The sequence below is a fragment of the Physeter macrocephalus genome, chromosome 21 (genome assembly GCF_002837175.3).
Source record: "Physeter macrocephalus isolate SW-GA chromosome 21, ASM283717v5, whole genome shotgun sequence".
In the NCBI taxonomy this organism is placed as follows: Eukaryota; Metazoa; Chordata; class Mammalia; order Artiodactyla; family Physeteridae; genus Physeter; species Physeter macrocephalus.
This window is the reverse complement of record NC_041234.1, coordinates 121,238,448-121,253,233: the sequence shown is the minus strand read 5'-3', so window position 1 is coordinate 121,253,233 and position 14,786 is coordinate 121,238,448. Positions and strand designations below refer to the sequence as shown.

The 14,786-nt window shown below is 45.6% G+C and overlaps 1 protein-coding gene across 2 annotated transcripts in view; it reads left to right on the top strand.

Annotated features, from left to right (window-relative positions):
- Window positions 1–6,012: 6,012 nt before the first annotated feature.
- The window catches only part of GAB3 (GRB2 associated binding protein 3), a 60,978-nt gene continuing 52,204 nt past the window's right edge, over window positions 6,013–14,786 (top strand). For both annotated transcript variants that reach the window (XM_024116808.2, XM_024116807.2), the window contains exon 1: window positions 6,013–6,084. In XM_024116808.2, the coding sequence (XP_023972576.1) occupies window positions 6,013–6,084 (72 nt within the window). The remainder of the gene's footprint in view (window positions 6,085–14,786) is intronic.

Here is a 14,786-nt window from a genome sequence, read left to right as displayed (position 1 = left end):
TTCCACTGCTATATACAGTAAGTACCCTACATACAAACCTTCAAGTTGCGTTGCGAAAGGAGGTAGGAGGTGTTGCCACGGAAACAGGCTTGCGCTCTCAGTGGGAAGGATGGGATCCTAGAGCAACAGAGTCTAAGTGGTGGCACCAAATCTCATAGAAACAGGATGGGTATCAAAATAGGCAGCAGAGCTGGCAGCTGGAACAAGAATGTTTTATCCCCAAGGATCTTCAGGGCGATGAATCATGGAATCCTGTTAATAGGCCACCTGTAGTAGACCACCACCAACAAAACTCTAGGTCTGGTGAACGGCAGCCTGCCTTGAATCACCACGATGGAAAATCATGGCCCCTCATCTAATTCCCGGACCCAATCAATTCACAGACTCAGCCCTCAAGCGAAGGTGAGGCCAGGTACACATAACACAACTGTGTACTTTAAACCTTCCTCCGACTTTCCACTGTGGTCCACTGGTTGGAAATGGAGCCTTTAGGCTGCGTCTCTCTCCCTGTGGACCCCCTGTGGGTCTTTCCCCAGTTCCTGATCGCATAATTGGCAGCTGGATGAATTCCCACAGAGGCTTCCTGACTAAAGGACTGAGCACAATTATGGAAAAAGGGTCAAAAGAAAGCCCCGGTCACTGTCCCTTCAATGATCAGGCACATTACCATAATGAAGTCCCTGGGCATAGACTTGATCATCTCATTGTCCCCAAAACCATCATACTGGTCTGCCACATTAATGACGTCACGCTGACTGGACCTAGTGCACGGGCGGTAGCAAATATTTCACCACAGAGCGAAAGATAAGCGCCATAAAAATTCAGGGGCCCAAAACTTTCATGAAGTTTCTGGGCACCAGTGGACTGAAGCATATTGGCATTGTCCCTCCAAAGAGGAAAACAAGTTGCTGTACCTCGAACCCACTGTCACGAAGAAAGAAGTACGATGCTTGGTGGGCCCCTTTCTGGGGGTGGCATACCCCATGTGGATGCTTTCATACCTTTGTCAAAAACCAGCTGGGTAAATTTATGTGGGTCTATTTCTGGGTTCTCTACTCTGTTCCATTTAGCTATGTGTTTATTCCTCTACCAATATCACACAGTCTTGATCACTGTAGTTATATAATGAGCCTTGAAATTGTGTACAGAGATTTATGTGTTGATCTTGTATCCTGCAACCCTGTAAAGCTCACTTATTAGTTATGGGAGTTTTTCGTGTAGATTCCTTTGGATTTTCTATGAAGACGGTTATATCATCTGCAAACGAAGACACTTTTAATTCTTCTTCCCAATCTGTGTGCCTTTTGTTTGTTTCTTTCTTTTTCTTGTTTTTCCTTATTGCACTGGCTAGAACTTCCAACACTACGTTAAATAAGAGTAGTGAGAGCACATAGCCTTGCCTTCTTCCCAACCATGGGGGAAAGTGGCCAGTTTTTCACCATTTAAGTATGAAGTTAGTCATATGATGTTAGTCATATGTCTTCCATGGATGTTCTTTAACAAGTTGAGGAAATTCCCCCCTATTCCTAGTTTTATGAGAGTTTTTGTCATGAATTGATATTGGGTTTGGCAAATGTCTGTTCTGCATCAATTGATACAATCATGTGACTTTTCCTCTTTTGCTTGTCAATATGGTGGATATCACTGATTGATTTTCATATACTGAATGAGCCTTGCATCTCTGGGATAAACTCCACCTGGTCGTGGTGTATAATTCTTTTTGTTTGCAGATTTTACTTGTGAATTTTACATTACTGGCCTTTCACACACATGGATAGCTATCTCCTCATGTTTGTCCCTCATCCAGAAATTGGAGAAGAATTTTCTTTTCAAATTTTCTCTCTTTTCACAGAGAATAAGTTAGATGCATGGCCACTTTGCCCCACATAACATAATTAAAATAGAAACTCTTCCTTAATAGTGGACATTTCTTTTCATAAATCCTCCTAGTTACAAGATTTACAGTACTTAAAGAACTGCCAAACTAAACCTTTTTTTTTTTTTTGGTTGGGAAGCCTTGCTCTTTTTTGTTTTTTTAAAAAAATGTTATTTATTCATTTATTTTATTGAAGTATAGTTGATTTACAATATCGTGTTAGTTTCAGATGTACAGCACAGTGATTATTATATATATATATATAATTTTTCAGATTCTTTTCCATTAGAGGTTAATACAAGATATTGAATATAGTTCCCTGTGCTATACAGTAGGTCCATGTTGGTTATCTATTTCAAACTAAACCTATTTTATATTTCTTTAACATCTTTACTGGAGTATAATTGCTTTACAATGGCGTGTTAGTTTCTGCTTTACAACAAAGTGAATCAGCTATACATATTATCTCCATATCTCCTCCCTCTTGAGTCTCCCTCCCGCCCGCCCTCCCTACTCCACCCCTCTAGGTGGTCACAAAGCACCGAGCTGATCTCCCTGTGCTATGCGGCTGCTTCCCACTAGCTATGTATTTTACATTTGATAATATATATATAAGTCCATGCCACTCTCTCACTTCGTCCCAGCTTACCCTTCACCCAGTCCTGTGTCCTCAAGTCCATTCTCTACGTCTGCATCTTTATTCCTGTCCTGCCCCTAGGTTCTTCATAACCATTTTTTTTTAGATTCCATATATATGTGTTAACATACGGTATTTGTTTTTCTAAACATATTTTAAGTAAACGAGAAATGGGTAAGCCACAAAGGGAATCCAGGTTCTAAAAAGCCACTTGCTATTCAAATTATCTAGTCTCCCCAGGCTGGAGTGCAAACAAGCCATCCTCTGACTCTCTGTCATCATCTTGGATGAAATGGAACTTGATTGTTCCGGCAATCATGGTGAACATCACGCTGGGCCATTACACCGAAGACCTCATGCTTACTGCACCTGGTGGACAAGGGGTAGCAGAGATGCTTCATTAGGACACCTGTATGCCAGAGTGTGGGAGATAAAGCCCATGAAAACTCAAGAGGCTGACCCTTAGTGGTGTTTTGAGATGGTCTGGACCATACCGGATATTCAGTAAGTCGCTGCACTTCATACCACCTACCACTCAGAAAGGGGCACCGCATTTGATGGGGCTCTTCAGATTCTGTAGGCAACATATACGACATGAAATTGTGCCACCAGTGCTTCAGCAAGTAATCTGTAAGGTGACGTGTTTTTAGTGGAACCCCAGGCAAGGAAAGTGTCTGCGGCAGGGTACCGGCCACTCAACGCACTGCAACGTTACATGGAGCTTTGGCAGGTCCTAAAAGGAGAAACAGACCGTGGATTCCTGGAGTTCTGAAGGAAATCATGCCCTCTACTGCCATCGTATTTTCCTTTTGATCAACCTCTGTGGCCCCTGCTGTGGGTGACACTCTTTCCCTTGACTCCCACGTGTAACCTCGTAGGTCTGTTGGTCAGGGTCTCCAAAGGAAACAAATGGGAGGCTCTGTGGGTTGAACTGAGGAGAATCTAATGGGAAGATTGTTTACAGAGGTTAAAGGAATGAGCAGGGGTGAGGCTCCCCTCCCAGGAACTGCCATCAGTTGATGTGGTCATGGCCACTGTCACTGCCGCTGCTAAGTACTCTGCCTGTCCACAGCAGAGACCCACACTGAGTTCCCAATAAGGTAGCCTTCCCTGGGGGACGAGCCCACCACCTTGTGGCGATTGATGAAATCAGACCACATCTGTGGGGAAGGGGCCACAATTTGTCCTCACTTGAATAGGTACTTATCATGAGCCACCTTTCTGCTGGCATGGCCACCCGTAGACTTACTGTCCTGCATTCACTTTCACAATATTTCACATAACAGTGCTTCCGACCAAGGCAATCACTATAGGACACAAGACGTGTGCTAGGTGCTGACACTGAGGGATTTCCCTGAAGCCCCTGGCCTGAGAGGATCGGTGCTGGTCAGTCTAGTGAAGGCTCACTTCCTACACTAGTTGGGTGAAAAGACACTGAAAGGGGGAGGTGAGCTGGTGGCCACGGTGTGGTGCTGTTTCTCCTTAGCCGGAACCCACGGGCCCACGAACGGAGAAGTGGGAAGGACTCCTCTCACCATCACACCTGATCATCTACTCCCAGGGTGGAGCAGCTTGGAGCTCTGTTGGTTTCCAGGTAGGGCTGCTTCAACCAGGACCCAGACGCTGGTTCCACCATATTGCAAGCTGACATTGCCGTCTGGCCACTTAGGGTTCTTCGTGCCACTGAACCACAGGTCTACTGCGCAGGCTTGGATGGTTGACATTGATTACCAAGTTGAAACAGGGTCACTGTTATACCATGGGATTGGGAAGGACTATGTCTTAAATCCAAGGGATCCTCTGGGGCATCTCCTCTACTGTCACGTCCAAGCAGGACCACTAAGGACTCAGGCTCAGTGGGAATAAAGGGTTGGTTGACTTACCAGATAAAGAACTCTGACCAGCTGAGGCTGGAAGAGCAAAAGGAGGACAGGGACGGTAGTGAAGAAGGAAGTTATAAAAACCAATGAAATGATGATCTCAAGATCAGTTATAGAAGGGAGAATTGTAGTAGCTGCGTGTGCGTGTGTGTGTGTGTGTGTGTGTGTGTGTGTGTACGTGTGGTGACCATATAAACTTTTCCCATATTCCTTCTCTCCAGATTTTATGTATGTCAGATAAAGGCTGATAGAGGTTAGCTTTATGTTTTTCTTTAGGTTTTAGGATATTGAAGTGAGGTGGTGTCTGAACTAGAGATGGCTACAGTGATGGATGGGCCTTTGGGTGTCCTGTTTTAGGGAGTGCTTTTTAGTTTTGTAGGAGGGATAGGATAGCAGTATTATTTTGCCAGGAGTGAGTTGTTGTTGCTTTCAGCGCCCACGGACTCCCAGTGCTCCAGCACTTCCATTGATTTTATAAGCACCTTCTTCCCTAAATTAAATCCCTTTTGCTTGAAACACCTAGAGCAAACTCTGTTCCCTCCACTGAACCCTGACTGATTACAGAACAACACATGAACCCTACCATACAAGAGTCATCGCTCCGTGGAAATTTCAGATGTGTGGTAGGAGGCTGAGAGGTCTTTCTGTAAGTCAAAGAAATGATGTGGCATTTGTTTCTTGCAAGTGTCACTTCTAAGGGAGAGGCGTCACACCGAGGGAAAAGAGCACTACAGGTCAGGTGACGCCATACATCACTCGGATGCGGCCCCGAAATTTGATATCCGTGCTTTTCTGTTTATAAAGTGTTCATAAAGGGCAGAGTGTGCCTTGAAGGGCAGCACAGACAGGCCTGGCTGCCTCTCAGCTAAGTTCCTACTTGTGCGACTTTGGAGGGTGATATGACCCTGTTTTCTCATTTTGCTCACCGCACAACTGAGGTCATGGTCAAGCCCACTTGGTAGTGTGCATGGACCAGGGAGCTAATGCCTGTCCACTGGTGCGCATATTCACCGGCCCTGCAGCCGCAGGTCTGCGCAAGCGTCGTGTGCGCGCCTGTTACTTACCGGGCTCAGCACACCGCCCGCACCATCATTCTGGGATCCATGTTTTAAGGCCTTGGGGTCAAAGACACTGCAAACAGCGCCTCCAGCTTTGAACCTTTTGATTCTGGATGATTTGGATTTAGTTTTGCTGCAGAGCTCCTCACCGGATAAAGAGATCCTCGGGGGAGGGACACAGCAGAAGCAGTAATTTGCAAACCATCAAGTGGAAACGGGAAGTCAAGGGGCAGTTAGGTTTTTCTTTGTTCCTAAGCATTGACATCGCAGGTGCGGGGTTTAGATTTCGGCTCTCGTGACCCCGAGGCCCCGGGCACCAGCCCTTCAGGCGCGGCCGACCGCGGGCGGGGGCGAGGGCGGCGGGGGACCGGCTCCGGCCCGCAGGGCTTTCCTGCCCGAGGCCGGGGGTGGCGCCCGTCCCCTCCGGGCGGGGGTCGCGGGGCCGCGGGGGCGGCGCTGGGAGGGCGGGCGGGCTGGAGGCGTTGGGCCCGCCCCGCCGGCATCCCCGCCGACTTCCTCCCGCCGCGAGCGCCGGCCCAGCCGGAGGAAGCGCGCGGCACGATGAGCGCGGGCGACGCCGTGTGCACGGGCTGGCTCGTCAAGTCGCCCCCCGAGAGGAAGCTGCAGCGCTACGTGAGTAGGGGCGTCGCCGCGCGTCCTCGGGGCCCCGGGTGGCCGCGGGGTGGCCCCGGAGTGGCCCGGGAGCCCCGCGCTCGGGCTGCGGGCGAGGCCGGCGGACGGAAAGCGAGATCGCACGTCGAGCCGGAGCGCGCCGAGCCGACGGGAGGGAGGCGGGTGGGGCGAGCCCGGGCGCCCGTCTCGCTGCGGGAGAGGCCGGGGGGACCTCCCGAAAGAGCGGCCCTGTCGCCGTGCCGCGGCGGGGGAGAGGGACGGGGACCCCGGGACGCGCCTCCTGCACGGGGCGGGCGCGCAGGCTCCGCTTTCCCCCGGGGCCGCGAGCCCCGTCTTCCCGCGGAGCTGTCATCGGACACGACCGTCCGCAGCCTTCCTCGGGGTGTCGCTTCTCAGCTTCTCCTTTCTGCGGACACCGCTCATTTCGAGAACCTCCGGGAGCCATGGACTTTTGCTAGGATGAGACAAGGGACACTCGGGAGAGCACACCTTAAATGTACGAGCCACAGCTCGAACATTCATTATGTCCACCCGCGTCCTCGGGACCAGGTCTTTACAACGTACAGCTGCTCAGACCCCTGTCTCCATTGACCCGGGACTACACTAGTGTCCGTCTCCTGCGACTCTCTGGGAAGTTTTTTGCCGTTTGTTCCGATGAGCAGCGTTTTAGAGGCATGTTCCACTTAGCCTGTAGATGCCGTAGATGTAGACACACCTAGATTCTTCTGATTTCTACCACCGTTTACCTTCATCATTCTTTTTGAGTCCCCGAGTCTATAAACACGAGGTCCACTATTTCTCAGCCTCTAAGGCTTCGCTAACGGTGCATCTGCTTTGAAGACTCACTGATACTCGGTGAGGGTCTGTCACAGAGCAGCACTTGCAAAGCCAGCTCGAGGTCGCTTTCCTTGTTGCCCTTTGGAATGTGAGACATCTTAAATGTTTACTGCATGTTGTCAGATGATGCAGGAAGGTGCTGAACCTGGAGTGCAAAGTTCGTGGCAGATGTTTTTCCAGTCCTGTTTTCTATCCTGTCCTGACCAGACTGGCTTAGGAAACTTTATTAGTACTTCATCCACCTCGGGAAGGCATGGGTGTCCATACCTGTTATTACATGTGCTTCGTTCTCTTGAGGTGCAATGGAGGTGTGGCAGGCGTGGACTTTGCACAGCTTATAGGCGTGTGGGGCGTGTGATGGGGTGGTGAAGGAGGAGACTTAGGACACAAGACTACCTAGATGTCATCTTTCCAACACTCCAAGACATAAACCTGGGCCTCTCAGGCTATGGTTGGGAACTTTTTATAATGAGGGACATAGTCGTTTCGACAGTCGATGCTCTTTGGTTGGAAGGAGTCCCTGAAACACACCCCATAGTTTCCGCTCGTCTCTAAGTTCTGCAGGAATGCCGTATTGCCACTAGATGGCGATCATTTGTCAGTGCTCACAAGCCGCTTTTCACTCAGATCCTGTCGGGAGGGCTCATTCCGTCTTCCTTTTAATTGAGCACCAACTCTGAACCAGGCCCTATGCCATTGGCTAGAGAGAGCAAAAGAGACTTGATCCCTGTCCTCAAGAAGTCCAGAGTCTCACATGTGTTACCCAGTGACATAACGAAGCTACTTAGTGGCACAACTAGGGCAATAACTTAGTTCTTTGCACTGCCAGCCGAGTAGCTCTCTGTTAGTGTTTGTAAACCACAGATGGAAGCTAAGTCTGTATTTAGGTGAGTCCTTCAGTCGGAGGTAAGCTTGTGTTTCATTCTCGAATCTATGAAAGAGAGAAAGTTAGTTTTATCACTACTCTTTAAATTTTAAATTTAACTGTAGTTAATTTACAATATTGTGTTACTTTCAGCTGTACACCTTCTGATTTTTTTCACTATAGGTTATTACAAGATATTGAATATAGTTCCCTGTGCCATACAGTAGATCATTGTTGTTTATCTATTTGATATATAGTGGTGTGTATTTATTAATCCTGAACTCCTAACTTATCCCCTACCCTTCCCCTTTGGTAATCATAAGTTTGTTTTCTATGTCTGTGAGTCTATTTCTCTTTTGTAAGTTCATTTGTATTTTTTTTTAGATTCCACATATAAGTGAAATCATATGGTATTTGTCCTTCTCTGACTTACGGCACTTAGTATGATAATCTCTAGGTCCATCCATGTTGCTGCAAATATTTCATTCTTTTTTATGGCCGTGTAATATTCTATTGTAGATATATGTACCACATCTTCTTTATCCATTCCTCTGTCAATGGACATTTTGGTTGTTTCCATGTCTTGGCTACTGTGAATAGTGCTGCTATGAACATTGGGGGGCATGTATCTTTTTGAATTAGACTTTTCATCTTTTCCAGATATATGCCTAGGAGTGGGATTGCAGGATCATATGGTAGCTCTATTTCTACTTTCTTAAGGAGCCTCCATACTGTTCTCCATAGTGGCTGCACCAGTCTACATTCCCACCAACAGTGTAGGAGGGTTCCCTTTTCTCCACACCCTCTCCAGCATTTATTGTTTGTAGACCTTTTGCCATTCTGACAGGTGAATTACTGCTCTTTTATTTATTTGTTTGTTTGTTTGTTTTTGCGGTACACGGGCCTCTCACTGTTGTGGCCTCTCCCTTTGCGGAGCACAGGCTCCGGACGCGCAGGCTCAGCGGCCATGGCTCACGGGCCCAGCCGCTCCGCGGCGTGTGGGATCTTCCCGGACCGGGGCACGAACCCGCGTCCGCTGCATCGGCAGGCAGACTCTCAACCGCTGCGCCACCAGGGAAGCCCATTACTGCTCTTTTAAAAGATGGTTGATTCTTTTCTGTTTTTTGTTTCACAAATATACAAACTTATAAACAGCCAAATGATCTAGGAATAAATACAGTAAAAAGTGAAAGACCCTCTTTAATTTTCCCCACATCCTACCCTTCCTGGGCACCCCTCCTCATTCCCTTCCATGCCCCTCCCTAGGGATGACAACTGTTAGAAGTTTGGTTAGTGTTATTCTTTAAAAATTTCAAAGAAGATACAATTTTCGTTTTGCACAAATGAGATCATACTGTACAAACTGTCCTGCGATTTTCTTTTTTCACAACAATCCTGGACATCTTTCCAAGTTAGTACACATAGATTTGCTTCATTCTTTTAAACCATTGCGTAACATTCCTGGTCATAGACATAACATTTTAACAATTTCTCTGTTGATGAACAGTTATCTTGCTTTTTATTTTCTCAACTTTAAAGAATGCTGTAACAATGATGATAATAAAATTATAATAATTCACATTTATTGAGTGGTTGTATGTGCCGGGCACTACACTAAGGACTTTAGTCTTCAAAACTTTAAAACTTCAAAACTTTAGTCTTCAGAACAGGCGGACTCTCAACCACTGTGCCACCAGGGAAGCCCTGATTTGTTTATTGTATTCCACATATGATTGAAATCATATGGTATTTGGTATTTGTCTTTCACTTATTTCACTTAGCATAATACCCTCTAGGGCCATCCGTGTTGTTGCAAATGGCAAGATTTCAGTCTTTTTCATGGCTGAGTAATATTCCATTGTGTATGTATACACATCTTTATCCATTCATCCATCAATGGGCACTTAGGTTGTTTCCAAATCTTGCCTGTTGTAAAGAATGCTGCAATGAATATAGGGGTGCAGATACGTTTTCTAACTAGTGTTTTCATGTTCTTCAGTTAGTATTTATACTCACTGTATTTTACAAATAGTTAATCAATTGATTCAACACCGTTTGTTGAAGAGTCCTTCCTCTCTATATGTTTTCATTATATGTTGCCAGAGAGAGTGTATTTTTAAGGAATATATCCATATGATTCAAAATCAAAGCATATTAAAGTATATACAGTGAAAAGTAAGTTTCCCCCTCCAGCTGCAAGCATTGTGGATTTTCCTTCCAGATGTATTCCATGCATATACAAGCATATTTTTTGAACAAATGGTAGTATACTATATTCACTATTTTATAACCCGCTTTCTTAATATATTTGGGGGACTGTTCCATATCAGCACATAGAGATCTTTCTCATTATCTTTAACAACTTCATAATATTTCAGTGTATGGAGCTACTACGATAGACCTTTTCTTGTTTCCAGTCCCATGCTACTATAAACAATGCTGCCGTGAATATCTTTGTACATTGGTCTGTGTAGTCATGTGCAATTAATTCTGCTTGTAAAAAAATGCTTAGAAGTGGAATTTCTTAGTCAAAGTGTATGTGAATGTAAAATGCCAATAGATATCAAAGTGCTTGTCTCTCTGCAACGCCCCAAATATAGTGTATTAATCAAACATTTTGATCTTTGTAAAGTCAATAGTTGATAAATGGTATTTTATTTTAATTGAATTTCTTTATGAGTGAGGTTGAGCATCTTTTCATATATAAAAGACATTTGTATTTATGTTTGTACAGCATGATTTTAATTGCAACCTGAGTCTTAAATCCTTTCATGGGTCTATTTTGGGGCAATTTTGTTCAGTTGCTTCTTCTGCTTTTATCTCAGCTTTTAAACTGTTATTGAATAAGTATCACACTTACATGATTCAAAAATGAAAAATCTCACCCTCACCTCTGTCTTCATCCATCTTAATTGCCCTTAGCCCTCAAGTAACCATTTTTCTTAGTTTTTTCCTTCACACTTCCAGTATTTCTTTCTATAAAGACGAGGACATATGTACATAGCTTCTTACCCCCCACTTTCTTACACAATATCCCATTCTATATCTTAGTCTGTTCATTTAAGAAGACATACAGACAAGCTCAGGGAACTCTACTGAATGCTCTGTGGTGACCTAAATGGGAAGTAAATCTAACAAAGAGGGGACATATGTACACATATAGCTGATTCACTTTGCTGTACAGCAGAAGATAACACAAAATTGTAAAGCAACCATACTCCAATAAAAAAAAGAAGACATACAGACAGCTAACAAGCACATGAGAAGATGCTCAACATCTCTAATCATCAGGGAAAAGCAAATCAAAACTGCATGGGGGGCTTCCCTGGTGGCGCAGTGGTTGGGAGTCCGCCTGCCGATGCAGGGGGCGCGGGTTCGCGCCCCGGTCCATGGGGGGCTTCCCTGGTGGCGCAGTGGTTGGGAGTCCGCCTGCCGATGCAGGGGGCGCGGGTTCGCGCCCCGGTCCGGGAAGATCCCACATGCCGCGGAGCGGCTGGGCCCGTGAGCCGTGGCCGCTGGGCCTGCGCGTCCGGAGCCTGTGCTCCGCGACGGGAGAGGCCCCAACAGGGAGAGGCCCGCGTACCGCAAAACAACAACAACAACAACAACAAAAACTGCAGTGAGATATCCCCTCACACCTGTCAGAGTGGCCTTCACCAAAAGACAAGAGATAAGTGTTGGTGAGGGTGTGGAGAAAAGGGAAGCCTCTTGCACTGCTGGTGAGAATGTAAATTGGTGCAGCCACTACGGAGAACAGTATGGAGATTCCCCCCCAAATTAAAAATAGAACACCATATGATCAACCAATTCCACTTCTGGATATTTATCCAAAGAGAACGAAAACACTAACTTGAAAAGATATCTGCACCCCCATGTTCGCTGCAGCATTATTTACAATATTCAAGGTGGGTGTGGAAGCAACCTAAGTGCCCATCAACAGATGAATGGATAAAGATGTGGTACATACATATACATACAATGGGGTATTACTCAGCCATAAGAAAGAATGACATCTTGCCCTTTGCAGCAACATGGTTGGAACTTGAGAGCATTGTGCTAAGTGAAGTAAGTCAGACTGGGAAAGACAAATGCCATGTGATCTCACTTTTATGTAAAATCTTAAGAAACAAAAAAGTTGAACAGGAACTCAAAGATACAGAGGACAGATTGGTGGGGGATGGCGGTTGGGGGGTGAAATGGGAGAAGGTGATCCAAAGGTCCAGACTCGCAGTTATAAAATAAATAAGTCCTAAGGATATAACATACAGCATCTCGACTATAGCTAGTAACACTGAATTGTATATATGAAAGTTGCTAAGAGAGTAGATCTTGAAAATTCTCAACAAAAAATTTTGTTCTAGAATTCTGCCCATGTCAGTGACCAGAGATCTTCACTACTTTTGACAGCTGTACAATGTCCTGCTGTGTGGCTGTAGCGTGTTTATTCAACCAGTTCCCTATTTTGGACACCTGAGTTGTTTCCACTCTTTTGATTTTACATCCATTGCCACAAATAGTAGCATGGTATATGTGACATTTTGTACTTGTGCAGGTATATCTGTATGATTCCCAGAGCTGGGATTGCTGGGGCTATGAATCTATAAATTTAGTAGACATTAACGAATGTTCCATTTTGCATTCCTTCCAGCATGTGTTGTTCAACTTGGGGATTTTTGCCATCTCAGAGGTGAGAAATGGTATTTCTGCGTCGTTTTAATTTGCAGTTCTTTTATTCGGAGGGAGGTTGAACATTTCTTGACATGTTTATTTTCCTGTGTGCTCTTTCTCCATTGTTGGTCTTTTTAGTCGCAATTTCTGAGAGGTGATTAGTCCTTTGTGAGACGAGATATGTATACATTTCCCCAGTTTGTCACTTGTATTTTGACTCTGCTTATGTTGTTTGTGTGTATGTGTGTGTGTGCAAAAGAAAAAAGTGTATCTAGTAGAATGTGTCAGTATTTTCTTTTACAGCTTCTGGATTCTCAGTCAGATTTAGGAAGGCCTTTTCCCCTCCCTGGTTTTAAAGGAATTCACCTGTGGTTTCTTCTGGTGCTTGTATGGTTTTGTTTGTTTGTTTTTAATTTATTTATTTTATTTATCTATTTTTTGGCTGCGTTGGGTCTTCGTTGCTGCGCGCGGGCTTTCTCTAGTTGCAGTGAGCGGGGGCTACCCTTCGTTGTGATGCACAGGCTTCTCACTGCGGTGGCTTCTCTTGTTCGGAGCACGGGCTCTAGAGCGCAGGCTTCAGTAGTTGTGGCACGCAGGCTCAGTAGCTGTGGCACACGGGCTTAGTTGCTCCAGGGCACGTGGGATCTTCCCAGATCACGGCTCAAACCCGTGTCCCCTGCATTGGCAGGCAGATTCTTAACCTCTGTGCCACCAGGGAAGCCCCTTGTTTTGTTTTATTCATTTTCTTTCCGGAGTGTTCAGGTTTATTGAGGGCATGGGGGTCTACAGGGGAGATCTAAGTGCCTGCACGTGGCCGGGGATGGGGTCTCCAAAACCTGGGTTGACTGGAAAGTGTGACCCTCAGTTCCATCTCACCAAAGGCTTGGGACTGCAGTGTGGCTGCACTGCAGAGGTGGTTGCCTTTGGGTGTGGCCCCATCAGGGCAGCGACTTTGCACATTTCTCGCCCTTCGGGCAAGGCCCACGGCCATTCTTCCCCAGGGAGGCCACCTGCTCAGCGCTTAGGGCACTTGGGTGCCGGGTCTGGGGCAGACAGCTGGATGGCAGCAGACAGGAGCCCCGGACTGTGTGTTTTATTCTTTTACATTGAGATTTGGGATCCATTTGGAGTTTATCCTGGTGCAGATGTAAGGAACGGATCCGACTTTATGTTTTTCCAGGTGGCTGTACAGTTTTGCCAGCACTACTTATTACAAAGTTCATCTGTATCCCCACTGATTTGAGATACTGCCCTTCCTTATCATATATGAAATTCCCACATTTATTTCTGGTTCAGTTTCTGGTTCAACTTCCATTGGTCCCTCTGTCAATTCATGTGCCATTATTAAGCTGTTTTCATTATAGAGGTTTTACAGTTGATTTGAATAGTGATATGGCTAGTCCCCCTTTATTGTTCTTTTTTTGGAGTTTTTAGAGTTATAGAGTTTTAAGAGTTTTTAGAGTTTAGTTTGGCTAGTTTTGATTTAATTTTCCCACATGAATTTGAGAATTGGCTTGCTTAATTTCAGAACAAAACCTGTTATTATTGGGGAGGAGGGTTAAGTTAGATTTTTAAATTAACTTAGAACTGACATTATGGTGTGGAGCCTTTCTATCCAAGTCAGCTTTTATGTCTTACAGGAGTATTTCCAAGTTTTTTTCACATTGGTCTTTACACAATTCTTATTAGGCTTATGCCTGTTTGGGGTTTTTGTTTGTTTGTCTGTATTCATAGGGCTATTGGTTTCTGTCTTCACCTGAATTCCTTAGAAAACAGAACTTGAGCCAAGGCTTATTTGCCAAGGCTTTGTTGGAGTTGTAATCTCAATGCAGTGAGAGTGATGGGAAAAGGGGAGAAAGGAAAGAACACGCAAATTCGTGTTTTACTGAATTGGCCATGGTTTCATGAGAAAACCCAGCCACTGGTTGGGTCATTTGGATGGATTTGGACAAGCTCTGTAGAACCGATTCACCTTGAAACCGTCTTTTGCAACAAAGAAGGGAGATAAACGTATCTGCCAGTTCCCTTACGGCTCCTGTCTCTCAGTGTCTTTTGGGGCAGCCACTGGGAAAGCCAGTGTTTCTTGGCCTGGTGTCTCATCTGAATCCAGAAGTGGTGGAAGGAACTGGAGTATTTCAGCGTTCACTGGCTCGGGCTTGGGAAGGGGTGGGAGGGTCTCTCAGCAGAGGCCATGGCTCCCCACTGAGTGAGCAGCTGGGCCTGGAAGGCAGGTGGCGCCAAGATGTACAAAATTGGGTCCAATATAATTCCAACATATTAATATTCTATCCTCTTACCTTTGAATTCTCTTACTTTTTTTTTTTTTTTTTTT